This window comes from Moschus berezovskii, chromosome 5 (genome assembly GCF_049115385.1).
Source record: "Moschus berezovskii isolate FMDL1 chromosome 5, NW_MosBer_1.0, whole genome shotgun sequence".
In the NCBI taxonomy this organism is placed as follows: domain Eukaryota; kingdom Metazoa; phylum Chordata; class Mammalia; order Artiodactyla; family Moschidae; genus Moschus; species Moschus berezovskii.
Window position 1 is genome coordinate 81,794,721 of NC_142464.1, and position 15,006 is coordinate 81,809,726.

Here is a 15,006-nt window from a genome sequence, read left to right on the forward strand (position 1 = left end):
TGAAAATGCTCTCATTCATTAGGCTTATAAAGTGGTGACATTTTCTTTATAATTCTTTTAAGAGCACAAATATTTTCCTAACGAGATTGACTCCATTCATCAGCTTTTTGTTTACTCAAAGGTAAGGTTTATATAGTAAGGCAGGATAAGCACCTGAAATCTTACTTTGTGTTTACCCATTCTATAATATACCAGTTCATTCCAAAAGTCATAAATTACAGGTAATATGTATTGACTGTTTGGCCATCTGTTCTACACTAAGTGCTTTATATGGATTGGATATATATATTTATATGGATAGCTTACAACACATAAGAATAGTTTACAGATGAGGAAATTGAGCCTTAGAGAGTTTTCAGTACCTTGCTCAAGACCTCACAGTAAGTTGCAGAGCCTGTACTTGATCCCTGTAGGTATTTTTACTGTAGAACAATTTCTTAACCGTTACGTCACATAACTTGTTTCACCCATTCTGTTTCTGTATATATTAAGTAGATGTTTGTCTCCATTGAAGTCATTCAGTGGAAAGGACAAGAAAGGGCCAAGTGGAGAGTAATGTAGCATGTTGTTAGAAACCTCTCTTTATTGGACTAATATGGAAAAGAGCTTATAGTTTGACATACTTGGATAAGTTTTTGTGGTCAAGTATTCTGTAAACAGATATCTTCTAATCATGTAAAGCTTACTATCTATGGTTTTACTTAATGTCTAAGTAGTTTTGCTTTACAAAAAAATTTAATAAGATTTTATGTGAATTTTAGAATGTTGAGAGATGAATTTTCATAAATGTCAATTTCCATTTTTCTGCTATGCATTCCATTGGACCAGTGGGGTATGGATACCGTTTGGTAATATTTGCTAGAGTGTGATCTAGATGGGTATGTATTCAGGTAGAATGAGTTAAATCTTATGCCTTTAATTTGGGAGTGGGAGGGCTTCTGGTCTTGTATGTGCCTGTGATTGTAATTTGTGCTTATTTTATATGCCATATCTATTTGTATGCCCCTGGTTTCTTTGCTCTTTTGTTAGAAGAAAGTGGGAGAAAATCTAGAAAGGATTTCTGACTTGTTATGCTTTGCTGTAGAATAGCAGCTCTGGCAGTAGAAAAATTTGCTGAGTGAAATCTGATTCAGCTCTGCTATGATGGACAAAGGGTCAAAGCATTGTTTTGAAGTTTTCATATAAAGGTCTGGGAGTTTGGCCTAGAGTGTGAAGTATTTCTTTTGAAGTCTCAAGGTTTATCTTAAATGTATGGGAATTTTATGTTCTGCTCCTTTATACGTTTGTTTTAATTACATAAAAACGTTAAAAGTATGTTACCTTTTTGAGTGCCTTTGCTCAAGAATTAGCATCAAGAGCCTAAGTCACTTTTTCAGTAATTGTATATTTCTTGATGAATCTGTATTCTTTAACAGTGTTTGAGAGCCCTAACTTGATGAACTTTTTAGATGATTAACTAGGATAATTATTCCTTTGTTTGGAATGAGAATCAGAAGTCAAGGGATAGAGGAAAGATAAATACGAAAGATATACAAATAAATATGGTAAATATAAATTGCATGATAAAGTCTTCATGAAATAGTTCTGGTGGGTTTTGTTTTATATATATATCCACTTCTTAATGAGTATATTTGAATAAATCTTGAATTCATTTCTTAATGTGTGCCTTCTGTAACATCTCTTGTCTACCTTCAGGTGAGAAGCCTTTTAAGTGTGACCAATGCAGTTATGTGGCCTCTAATCAACATGAAGTAACCCGCCACGCAAGACAGGTTCACAATGGGCCTAAACCTCTTAACTGCCCACACTGTGACTACAAAACAGCAGACAGAAGTAACTTCAAAAAACACGTGGAGCTCCATGTTAATCCACGGCAGTTCAACTGCCCTGTATGTGACTATGCAGCTTCCAAGAAGTGTAATCTGCAGTATCATTTCAAATCTAAGCATCCTACTTGTCCTAATAAAACCATGGATGTCTCAAAGGTGAAACTAAAGAAAACCAAGAAGCGAGAGGCTGACTTGCCTGATAACAAAATCACCAGTGAGAAAACAGAAACGGAGCAGACAAAAGTAAAGGGGGATGTGACTGGGAAGAAAAACGAGAGGTCTGTCAAAGTGGAGAAGAAAGATAATGTTTCAAAAGAGAAAAAGCCTTGTAGTAACGCTTCAAGCCAAGTGACTACCAGAACTCGCAAATCGGCCATGGAAGCTAAAGAAGTAGATGTGTCCCCAGGGAACAATTCAGAAAAAAGCTGCAAAAGCAAGAAAAGCAAAAGGAAGGTGGAAGCTGAAGCCCATGCCTTACAAGAGCCTGTTAATGATGAGGAACCTGTGACAAAAAAGAAAAAGAAGGCAGAAAGCAAATCCAGAAATAGTCAGGAAGTGCCAAAGGGTGACAGCAAAGTAGAGGAGAATAAAAAGCAAAACACTTGCATGAAAAACAGTACAAAGAAGAAAACTGTGAGAAGTAAATCATGTAAGAAAAGCAGTGAGCCTGCTCAGAGGAGGCCCACTCAGGTGGGGTGTGTTCAGACGGAGCCGCTGCCTCCTCCTTCTCCTCCCCCTCCCGTTGGGTGTGTTGACGTCGAGGTTGTCCAGAAGGGGCCTGTTCGCATGGAGCCATCTCCTCCCATGGAGCCTGTTCAGGTGACCCCTGTTCAGATGGAGCCTTCTCCTCCTCTTCCTCCTCCTCCCCCAGAGCCTGCTCAGGTGGGGTCTGTTCAGATAGAGCCTCCTCCTCCCCCTCCCCCTGTGGGGGATGCTGAGATCGAGGTTGTTCAGAAGGGGCCTGTTCAGACAGAGCCTCCTCCGCCCATGGAGCCGATCCCCAGAAGGTCTCCTCGAAAAGATAATAGAAAGGAAAAGTCCAGCATGCTGAGTGAAATGGCACGGAAGGAGCAAGTTCTTATTGAGGTTGGCTTAGTGCCTGTTAAAGACAAGCAGCTTCTAAAAGAAAGTGCCGATGCACAGGATCTCTTCCCACCATCACCACCCCTGCCAAAGGAAAACTTAAAAGGGGAAGAATCGAAAGACCAAAATTTGTTCCCTGCAGGCGAAGGAAATAAAGAAGCCCCTCTTCAAAAAGTGGGAGCAGAAGAGGCAGATAAGAGTCTGGCTGATCTTGCTGCTGTTACCAAGGAATCTGCCAACACTTCATACTCTGAACAAAACTTGAATATGCCAGAGGGTGAAACTTCAGAGGTTAAACATCAAGCCGAAGCTATGCTCTGTGAAATGGAGATGGACATTGATGAGAAGAAAGCAGAGAATTTCCCCAACAGAGACTCGGCAGTTGAAGAACCAGTTTCACCACCACTTCTTGGTCTATCGCTGGAAAAACATGAAGCCGTGTCCACAACTACTGTGGCATCACCTCCTGTCACCGTGGCAGTAAATGAGTCTCAGGAAATGGATGAAGATGAAGGCATCCACAGTCATGATGGAAGTGACCTAAGTGACAACACATCAGAGGATAGTGATGATTCTGGATTGAACGGTGCTCGGCCAGTTCCACAAGAGACCAGTGGGAAAGATGGAAAGGAGGCCTTGGCTGTCAAAGTGGCTGAGGGAGATTTCGTTTGTATCTTCTGTGATCGTTCTTTTCGGAAGGAAAAAGATTACAGCAAACACCTCAATCGCCATTTGGTTAATGTATACTTCCTTGAAAAGGCAGCTCAAGGGCAGGAGTAATGAAACTCTGGTCAAGGCTTCAGTTCTTAGTGTATAAGGTCTCTGACATTTTATATTCATTTGTAATAGTAGACAGCCTTTTGTTTTTGCAATTAATTATTGTCCAATCTTGATTTTTAAGTGGCACTCTTTTTCTTAGGACTCCGTGTACCTACTGATGTACCATTTTAGTAAATCCAAGGGAGTTACTGTAGCAGACATCTAAAGCTGTAAGCTTTTTTTTTAAATCTGTTTTTGCATTTAATTGAATAAGGAGGCCAAGGTGGTATTAGAGCATTCTGTCAGTTTGTTCAGCTATATAACTTATCAGTTTTTTCCTCATGTCTTTCTTCCTGTTTCACTTTAGTTTATTTTTCGTTTACAGCCCTATAAAAATTGGCTTACTTAAATAGCAAATTACTTGAAGAATTTGCCTGCTTTATATAAAGTTAGCACTTTAAAATTGTTCTAGCGATAAGAAGAGAGATATTGAATTTGAAGAGAAATTCTCCCAACAATGGATATTCTATCAATCCAGGTATTTACCTTCCTGAAGTTTGATCAGTATGTATGTTTCTTTGTGTATGTGTTAATTGTCATAAAAACAATGATTTTGGTGGGTTTTTTGTTTTTGTTTTGGTGCTTTAATGCCTTAAGATGTTGCACATTGTTTTTTTTTAATCTATGCAGTTAAATTTTTTCTAGAAATAGCATTTGCATTGTAATACTTTATATATGCATGTTTATTTTGATCTCTCTGGAGGGATGCTTTTTAGTCTTGTTTGCAAAAGGGGCAGTTTTCTTTTTCCTTGCTGCAGTTGTCTTTTTTGCAGAATAATAGTCTGTGCAAATTTGCGAGCAAATGAAAGATGCAGGTTTAGTCCATTGATTTTGATTTTAACATCTATGCCAGAATCTGTATTTCATATAAGTTATTTATTTTAAATTGATGTAGTGAGTTCACACCTTTCAGTTTGAACTTTGCAGTAAATAAGCCACTAGATCTATGTTGAATGGATTTTTCTCAAATACCAACCATAAGTAAACTTTCTGGCCCGTCTTAGTACATCTACTTCTCAATATGTGGTGTTAAGTTGTATCTTAGAGGAAACCTCTTTTCCTAGATGGTTGGTGTTTATTTATATGTCTGCTCCGCTGAATAAGGGGCTGTGATTTTTATTTGGCAACTGCAAATCTGGAACTTGGAGGCATAATTACTCCTTCAAGTTACACAGAGTATCAGTTTGTGAGATTCCAAAGCCATAGCAATTACACAGAAAACCTAGGATGAGAAAGGTAGTATGAGTGCTGGTAGACCAACTGCTCCTTCCTGTGAATACAGTGGAAAAGGCTGGCGAAAGCTGAAGTTCAGGCACACTTTCTCAGGGATCTCCTCCAACTGGTGCGTGTCCTGGCTTTACCGGGACAGCCTTTGGCTACAGGTGAGGCATGAAATGAATGGCTGTTTTGGTGCTCCTATGGGACCACTTTGTATGGAAAAGAGGATGTGCCCCAAACTTGCTGGTAGGTTCTTTGGCCAGTCACCAAAGAATATGAAAGAATCTAACATAGGCTTTTTGTTTTTCCTTGTAAAATAAAGTATGATTCCAGCAAGGAACCTTGATTCTTATCCTCCCAGGTTCAGTTCTGAAGTAATCACTTTATATATTGTTTGTTTTCTTTTGTCTGGTTGACCTCTGAGGCAGGTTTCAGGGTTTGGCAATGCAACATGAAAAATTAGGAAAAAGTATTAAACTATGTGTGGAAAACTAGTTATTCTGAGAGTGTGTGTTTAAGGTAAAGGATATTTGAACTTGGAATTGACTGGGAGGCCAAAGATTTAGAGAAGCAGTAAATTTTCTCAAGACATGAGTAAGTTGTGTATTACTGGTGTGTGTTTTCTGTACATAATAGGGATTTGTAAATGATGTTGAATTCTAGGTGAATTCTCAGCTCCGACAATCATTGTCAAACAGATCAAGCTGCAGCAGATATTTATGTTTTGAAACTTAAATTATAAAGCTAGTTAAACCTTTCTAACAACTAGATTTAATATTCATGAGTACATTTTATATTAAAACGTTACCTTTTCCAGTACATGCAAAAATATTCATATTAAGTACAAATTGGAGATTGGGAATCAGTTTGGATTCTTTGATACCTCAAAAGAAAAAAAAAATTGACTTCTGGGGAATTGGACTTATTTTCTTATCTAGATTTTAAGACTAGAATGCCAAAACCAAAAATATGAAAGAAATTAAAACCTCTCATTAAAGTGATTTGTGAAAACATTGTTACTGGAAATTGAATGGACTTGAGGCCTTTCCTCCAGAAAACAAGGACTTGTCAGGCCTATATTAGGTTCTGAACCTTAGTGCCATGTATTTGTTCTTATTAAAAGTCGTTTGATTAAAAAAATTGTTTCATTGAAAAGTGTACTAGTAATAACTTCTGGTCTAGTTCTTCCATTTGAAAAATGTGCTATTTGCATGGGACTATTTGAATCTTTTTTTTTTTTTTCTCAGTTTCCCTTTCACTGGATAGGATTGAAGCTAGACTTTTCCCTTTTGATAAAGGAATAAAAAGTAAACATGTTTGTAAACTGATGTTTAGTATTAAAGGTTGAAAGACTTAGAATACCTTTATAAGCCTAATCCTAGGTAGCTTTGTAAAATGTATCTCTTAACTGTCTTCTGAATCTATGTTCACATTGCTTTTCAGGATATTTTAAGTTATGTTTTTTCCTCTTTTCAGAGCTGCTTCATTGAGGCTTTCTTTAAAACAAATTGAAGTGTAATTCATAAAGAGCTACTCTTTTTTTTTTTTTTAATTAGGCTTCTTTTAACTATTGCTGGATGTTTTGCTCTAGTCTTCCAAGAAAGGCCATTTTATTTTTTAGAGTCACTTCTAAAGTCACGTGGTCTTTAACTTTGGGGACTCTTGCATCTGAGTGCTAATTCAGATGTAAGCCTAAGTAACCTCATTGCCTCTCACCCCAAGAATGTTGACAATGGAAGAAATACTTTGCTGTAGTTCTGGACTAAAAAGCTGGGGAAGAAACTTCATTTTCTTTTTTGCACAAATCAGAAAAACAGCTACTGTGCAGAGTTTGCTTTTTGACTTCAGCTGATGAACTGGACTGATAGTGTTAATTCAGATTTAAGAAATTATCTGAATCTTGGTTTGAATAGATTTGGGATCTGCATGTAATATTAACTAGATCAGATAGCTTTTTTATATTTTCACATGTATAGATAGGCTCTCCCTACCCTTGTCAACATCATTAGTTATTGAACTTTGTGAACTGGCATTGAAACATTACAGCAATGTTTTGTTGAACCAGTTGTATAAACTTTTACAGTGCAATACATGGTATTTTTCAGAGACAAACCAAAGGTTTATTTCTCAAGGTTCCTGCTGTTTGCTTTAGCAGCATTTGATGGAGAATCTTTTATATACATTTTTAATAGATGAAAAACCAGATTGCAAATCCTTTTTATTGTTTTTGTTTTTTGAAGCAAACCTGGGTTTTTGGTCCGAATTGTGTAGGATAAGTTAAATTGCATCTTATTAACCCATATGAGTGTATTTCTGTAAGCATAGTAATGTTGAAATAAAGTTTTAAAAAGCATGTTATGCCTTTGTTTATTTGTGGTACATCAAATGTCAAGGAGCCCAAATTTATTTGGCTGGAACTAGAAGTATAATAATAATCACAAAACATTTTCACTCTGATAATCCAGGGTAAATAGAAAGGTAGTGAAAGTCTTTGTTTGGGGATAACCAGTCTGTGGGTAGAAGTCCAAAGCCTCTCTTCCTATAATCTGCTTTCTGGGAAGTGGATGTGTAGTAGGTAGGGGAGAAACAACCTGAAGACAATTTATAGGAAATTATATACTTCCCAATCACAGGTCCCTTAACAGTTGTAATCTACATGTCTGTTCTCAGTAGCAAGCCTGCTATCAGTAAATATTCCCTCATTGGAAAAAGATGCAGCGAACGGAAAATAAGATGAGTTACACTGAATGTTCACTGAGTGCTAGGGCACTATTTTGACTCTAATTTTACTCTAATGGAAGTCTGAGAAGGAAATGAAGTCCAGGGGAAGGTGATAAGCCACATTAGAAGGTTCTGCTTCCTATGTTACTGAAAATGATTGTGCTGTATGTTGAAAAGCAGTGTTGAAGACTTAGGTATTTCTGTGGGCGTGAGAGAAAAGGGAGAACAAGTTGGAGAAGCATCAGAACAACTGGATTGCATTCTGCCCTGATGGAGTAAGTGACCTAAAAGTTCATGATTCAGGAAAGGATGTTTAAATGTTATTGTTTATTACCTTTAAGTGTGTTACCACAAGTGTGTTTTTCCAGTCCCTTGCTATTCTGTTCTCAGAGGCTTACCCTGTTACGATTTTTACAAGTATCTGTTTTTCACTTTATCTTTGGCCGTCTTTGTATTCTGCCCAGGGGGAGTTAACGGTACAGTAGTGGTCCCCCCTGCAAGGGTACTCATCCTCAGCTCCATAAAGGTAGGTTGGTGAAGAGGCTAAGAACAATGTACTGATCTTTGGTAATCAGGGGAAGTTTCAGTGTAAACAAAATTGCTTATTTAAAGGATTATTATTGATGTTTGCTTTATCAAGTGCTCTGTGGCCCTTGCAGTTAGAGTTGGGTTCACTGTGGGCCTCTCTTCCTTACAACTATAATTTTGCAAATTACTTTTAACTTTGTTAAATCTGTTTCTTCATCCTGAAAATGAGGTCATATGGTACTTGTATCCATAGGGTGACTCTTGAGTGTTAAATGCTTTTGTTGGGTTTTTAAAATATTTTTTTGACTGTGCTACACCAACTTGGGGGAATCTTAGTTCCCTGATCAGGGACTGAACCTGGGCCACAGCATTGGAAGGGCTAAGTCCTAATTACTGGACCACCAGGGAATTCCTGAGTATTAAATATAATTCCAGCTGAGCTATTTCAAATCCTAAAAGATGATGCTGTTAAAGTGCTGCACTCAACATGCCAGCAAATTTGGAAAACTCAGCAGTGGCCACAGAAGTGGAAAAGGTCAGTTTTCATTCCAATCCCAAAGAAGGGCAATGCCAAAGAATATTCAAACTATCACACAATTGCACTCACTCATTTCACAGGCTAACAAAATAATGCTCAGAATTCTCCAAGCTAGGCTTCAACAGTATGTGAACCGAGAACTCCCAGAGGTTCAGGCTGGATTTAGAAAAGTCAGAGGAAATTGCCAACATCCATTGGATCATAGAAAACATCTGCTTCATTGATTATGCTAAAGCCTTTGACTCTGTGGATCACAACAAACAGTGGAAAATTCTTCACAAGATGGAAATATCAGACCACCTTACCTGCATCCTGTGAAACCTGTATGCAGGTCAAGAAGCAACAGAACTGGACATGAAACAATAGATGGGTTCCAAATTGGGAAAGGAGTACATCAAGGCTGTATATTGTCATCCTGCTTATCAATGCACAAAATGCTGGGCTGGATGAACCACAAGCTGCAATCAAGATTGCGGGAGAAATAACAACCTCAGATATGCAGATGACACCACCCTAATGGCAGCAAATGAAGAGGAACTAAAGAGCCTCTTGATGAAGGTGAAAGAGGAGAGTGAAAAAGCTGGCTTAAAACTCAGCATTCAAAAAACTTAAGATCATGGCATCTGGTCCCATCACTTCATGGCAAATAGATGGGGAAACAGTGGAAACACGACAGACTTTATTTTCTTGGGCTCTAAAATCACGCAGACTGTGACTACATCCATGAAATTAAATGACGCCTGCTCCTGGGAAGACAAGCTGTGACAAACCTAGACAGCATATTAAAAAAGCAGAAACATTACTTTGCTGACAAAGGTCCACATAGTCAAAGCTATGATTTTTCCAGTAGTCATGTGTGGATGTGAGAGTTGGACAGTAAAGAAGGCTGAGCACTGAAGAATTGATGCTTTTGAACTGTGGTGTTGGAGAAGACTCTTGAGAGTCCCTTGGACTGCAAGGAGATCCAACCAGTCAATTCTAAAGGAAATCAATCCTGAATATTCATTGGAGGGACTGATGGTGAAGCTGAAACTCCAATACTTTGGCCACCTGATGTGAAGAGTTGACTCATTAGAAAAGACCCTGATGCTTTGAAAGATTGAAGGCAGGAGGAGAAGGGGATGACAGAAGATGAGTTGGTTGGATGGCATCACCGACTCAGTGGACGTGAGTTTTAGTAAGCTTCAGGAGTTGGTGGAGGACAGGGAAGCCTGGCGTGCTGCAATGGGATTGCAGAGTCGGACACTACTGAGCGACTGGATAATAACAACAAATGTTTATTGAGCACTTAACCTAGTGCTTGACTTGTAATTTTAGTATTAAGACCTTTTCCACTAATAACAAAGCAAGTAAGTATCCTTAAATATATAGAAATGCTTCCTCTATTTGGCATAATTAAGGTGTATAATCCACCTGCCTCTCTTGCATGTCTTTTATAGTAGCTTTTACAGTTAGAACTGGACATGGAACAACAGACTGGTTCCAGATAGGAAAAGGAGTATGTCAAGGTTGTATATTGTCACCCTGCTTATATGCAGAGTACATCATGAGGAACGCTGGGCTGGAAGAAGCACAAGCTGGAATCAAGATTGCTTGGAGAAATATCAACAATCTCAGATATGCAGATGACACCACCCTTGTGGCAGAAAGTGAAGAGGAACTGAAAGGCCTCTTGATGAAAGTGAAAGAGGAGAGTGAAAAGTTTGGCTTGAAGCTCAACATTCAGAAAACAAAGATCATGGCATCTGGTCCCATCACTTCATGGCAAATAGATGGAAAAACAGTGGAAACAGTGTCAGACTTTATTTTTTTGGGCTCCAAAATCACTGTGGATGCTAATTGCAGCCATGAAATTAAAAGACGCTTACTCCTTGGAAGGAAAGTTATGGCCAGCCTAGATAGCATATTAAAAAGCAGAGACATTACTTTGCCAACCAAGGTCTGTCTAGTGAAGGCTATGGTTTTTCCCATGGTCATGTATGGATGTGAGAGTTGGACTGTGAAGAGAGCTGATCGCTGAAGAATTGATGCTTTTGGACTGTGGTGCTGGAGAAGACTCTTGAGAGTCCCTTGGACTGCAAGGAAATCCAACCAGTCCATTCTGAAGGAGATCAATCCTGGGTGTTCATTGGAAGGACTTATGCTAAAGCTCAAGCTCCAGTACTTTGGCCACCTCATGCGACGAGTTGACTCACTGGAAAAGAGTCTTATGCTGGGAGGGATTGGGGGTAGGAGGAGACGGGGATGACGAAGAATGAGATGGCTGGATGGCATCACCGACTCTGTGGACATGAGTTTGAGTGTACTCCGGGAGTTGGTGATGGACAGGGAGGCCTGGCGTGCTGTGATTCATGGGGTCGCAGAGAGTTGGACATGACTGAGCGACTGAACTGAACTGAATGTTAAAATAGTATGTGGGCTTTTGTGTCAAATGATATAATTGCTACTAAAGTCAGAATGATTTTGTTCTGAACTGCTTAACCCAAGTACCTAAAACAATATCTGGCCCTTGGAAGGGCCGCCGCCGCCGCCACCACCAAGTCGCCTCAGTCGTGTCCAACTCTGTGCGACCCCATAGATGGCAGCCGACCAGGTTCCGCCGTCCCTGGGATTCTCCAGGCAGGAACACTGGAGTGGGTTGCCATTTCCTTCCCCAGTGTGTGAAAGTGAAAAGTGAAAGTGAAGTCACTCAGTCGTGTCCGACTAGTAGCGACCCCATGGACTGCAGCCCACCAGGCTCCTCCGTCCATGCGATTTTCTAGGCAAGAGTACTGGAGTGGCTTGCCATTGCCTTCTCCGTTGTAAGGGCAGATAGTTGTTAATTACCCAGGGCTACAGGTGTGTGTGTGTGATGTTTTTCTGTGGGTGTGTTCTCCTTGATTTCAACCAATTCATATACAGTGGTCATTTTACTATAATTTAAAAATTGTGGTGATAACATAAATATTGTTTCATAGACTGACTATTGTCTGAATGCATTAACACGGCAAGGAGAGGGTTCATTCAGGTAGCAGAAAACAGCAAGTCTTGAGAAAGTGACTTTGTTAAGAAACTGAGAAATGCTTAAGTTTACAGAGAAGTTGTGGGAATGGTACCCTGAAATCTTGTGTACCCCTTATTTGGGATCTACCACTCAGTGTTTGTTTTCTGCACATTATGTATATTAATGTGCTGGAAGCCCAGAAATTAAGTTGAAAGCATACCTCTTCATCACTGAATATTTGTTTGTATTTCCTAAGGATAAGAACACTCTCTTATACAATCATCCTGTAATAATTAAATTCATGACAAGATTGGTGTAGTCTGTATAGTTTTAAGTTCAGATTGTGCCAAATATCTTAATAACTTTACATATCTCCCTGCTCCTAATTCCTTGTTGTATTTGGTTGTCACATATCTTCATTTCTTTTAGTTTGGAACAACTCCTTAGCATTTGTGCTTCACAGCATGAAGAGTTTGAAACTGTTTAAAGAATGTTTCTTAATTTGAATTATAGTATCATAATTATTTTCTCATGCTTCAGTTCTGGTTATGTGTCTTGGCAGGAATAGTCAGTATCAGTACATTACATCAGAAGGCACATGATCCTGTTACTGGTTGTGTTAACTTTTATTGTTTGGTTAACGTGTTGTCTGCCAGATTTCTCCACTGACGTTATTATTTATTTCCCTTTGTAATTAATATTCCATGGGATGATATAGTGAAATTATCTTAATCCTTCAACAAACTCAGTGATTTTTTTCATCTATTGGTTCCTGCTTGAGTCAATTATATCTTTTATGGTAGCTGATATTCTTTATCAATAAGAACTTCCTTTCCCTTTTACCTATAGACCTAGGGTCTTGTTTCCTGTGGTAATTGGCACTTTACCCCCATTCATGGAAGTGGGAGGGGGATACCCTTTCAGGCTCTCTAAATGAGATTCTTAAGGGTGAGACTATTACACTGAACAATTAAAACTCATATATCACATTTCTCCTTATAACAGTACTATAAAATTTATGAAAGCTTGAAAGAGTGTCATAAGGATTAAACTGTGGAAGCTTACCAGTGGTCAGGATTCTACCACCAGAAGGGGCAATTTTAGAGACCAGTATCCTAATTCTTATGTTGATTTTGAAATACTGCACCTTTGATTTCTTTTTCTGTGTGCTCTATAATTACTTTCTAAAGATCACATAATGCAGGTACGACAGCAAACTCATAACAAGTTAAAATCTATCTTGATTTGCTGTCTTCCTACTAATCCTCTTAGTCTCATTTGTTTCTTCTGCAGAATTTATTACCATTAATGGTTAATATTAACTCTACCTCCATATGTGTATGCGTATTGAAATGTTTGATATCTGGGCTGTTTATATAACTGGGATTATTCTGCAGTGAGAATTTGGAGAGCACTAGTATTTAGGACTATTTTCATTCTGTTGTACAGTGTTTTATTGTGTGGATATGTCACGCGTGTGTATGCTCCTCGATTCTTTGTCTCGTCACAACAAAGATTTGGAGTGACATTAAAGCCCCCTTGGCGTGTCACAGCTCTCGGGTCTTGGACAGACCGTATTATAGCTCTCAGGTCTCGAATGGACCATGTAATAGCTCTTAGACAAATCAGTGTTACAGGTCTATTTTATTTAGAAGATAGCAGGAAAATCCATCTTCAAGGCGTGAGGGCATGTCAATCCAAAGACGCGAAGAGAAGAGCGCCCCAGCGCGCAGGGGAGAGAGAGAGCTAGCTTTGGCTTCTCTTTTTATATGCTTTTTTTCCCCTTGGGCCTGCCCTATGTAAATTGGGCCAGCCAGGAGTGTTTTTGTTTTACCTGAGGTCCTCACTCCGGTCCTCTTACCTTCCTTTGTTCTCTTTTCGTGGGCTTTTCCCTTCCTTATCTTTTGGCCACCACCATTTTGGACTCCTTTTCCCTATCTACCTACCTAACAGATACATCTAGTTTTATCAAATTAATTATTGCCAAAACTGGTTGATAGTCTGGAAATACTTTGAGAGTGGATGGGCATGTGAAGTGAATGGTTCAAGGAACCCATAATATAACCTTACAAGTTATGGTTATATTTGTGTCCTTAAAATAGAACTTGTTTCAGACTTGCTAATAGTGATCAAGTCTGTCCTCTTGATTTTTTTTTTTTAACAGATGATGTATATTTTTGGGATGTTTAATTTACTGTGGCTTAAAATAATAATGATGGATAACATGTTCATGTAGCATTCAGCATTGATAGGGTAAGGGAGAGGAGATAAACTACATTTGCATCTGAATGGATTTTTTGCATTTTAAATTTACAGAAGTAATAGTGTACACTTTTCTTTAAAAACTTCCTAAAAGATTTATGATGAAATCAAAATCGTACAACCTTTGTTCCCTCCTTTTTTCAATCACGTAGCTATTCTATGTATTTGACTCCTGAGGTAAATTTAAGTCAGCATCAATTTTCTTTGATATTCATTTATTTATTTGGCTGCATCTGGTCAGAGTTTCAGCACACAGGGTCTTCATTGTGGCGCATAGGCTGTTGCCCTGTGGCATGTGGGATCTTAGTTCCCCACCAGGGATCAAATCCACTTCCCCTGCCTTGCAAGGCGGATTCTTAACCACTGGACCACCAGGGAAGTCCCATCATCAAATTTCTTGTTTGATAAATTTACAGTGGGTTCTCTTCATATAGGTCAGAACATACAGCATGTTGTACTGCATTTGCCTCAGGGTGATGAACATGCTGAAACTGTGTGGTGGATGAAAGTAGCCACAGATTCTTGGCAGCCCATCCAGTCAGCTTGAGTCTCTGGTGCCGCGTTGACATTGTGTGATTTGGGAGCCTCAGCCTCCAGAGGCCTTGCAGCTTCTACTCATGCTCTTTTTGAACACCATCACCTGTGAATGAGCCGGAACTGGCCTACTTTTGAGGATGATTTCCTAGGTAGAGAGAGTGACCCCTGGGAAAAGACCCAGGTTTCTCAGCTGTTAAAGCCATCCCAGCCGAAGTTCCTGACATGGAGTGAGGGCTGCAAATGCATATCCCCAATGGGCAGAAGAACCGCTGAGCTGAGCCCAGATTAAACTGCCACATGAAAGAATCAGAGCAAAACTTCTTTCAATTCACTAAGTTTTGAGGTGGTTAGTTACTCAGTCATTAGATGTGGATACAAACCTAATTATGCTCTCAATTTAATTAAAAAAGAAGCATTTCCAGTTGACAAGTGAGCAATTATACCTAGAAGTGACTGAAGCCATTAGGAGTTAATGGGTAAGTGGGACT

General features: G+C 39.1%; 1 protein-coding gene across 6 annotated transcripts in view; it reads left to right on the forward strand.

Moving 5' to 3' along the window:
- The window catches only part of LOC129561816 (RE1-silencing transcription factor-like), a 28,728-nt gene extending 16,432 nt beyond the window's left edge, over positions 1 to 12,296 (forward strand). For 3 of the 6 annotated variants that reach the window (XM_055434608.2, XM_055434607.2, XM_055434606.2), the window contains one exon: positions 1,696 to 12,295. In XM_055434608.2, coding sequence (XP_055290583.2) covers positions 1,696 to 3,692 — 1,997 coding nt within the window. In that variant the 3' untranslated portion in view covers positions 3,693 to 12,295. Of the gene's footprint in view, positions 1 to 1,695 lie in introns of all 6 variants that reach the window. The other 3 variants (XM_088836365.1, XM_055434609.2, XM_088836364.1) reach the window with 1 other exon arrangement.
- Positions 12,297 to 15,006: the final 2,710 nt, after the last annotated feature.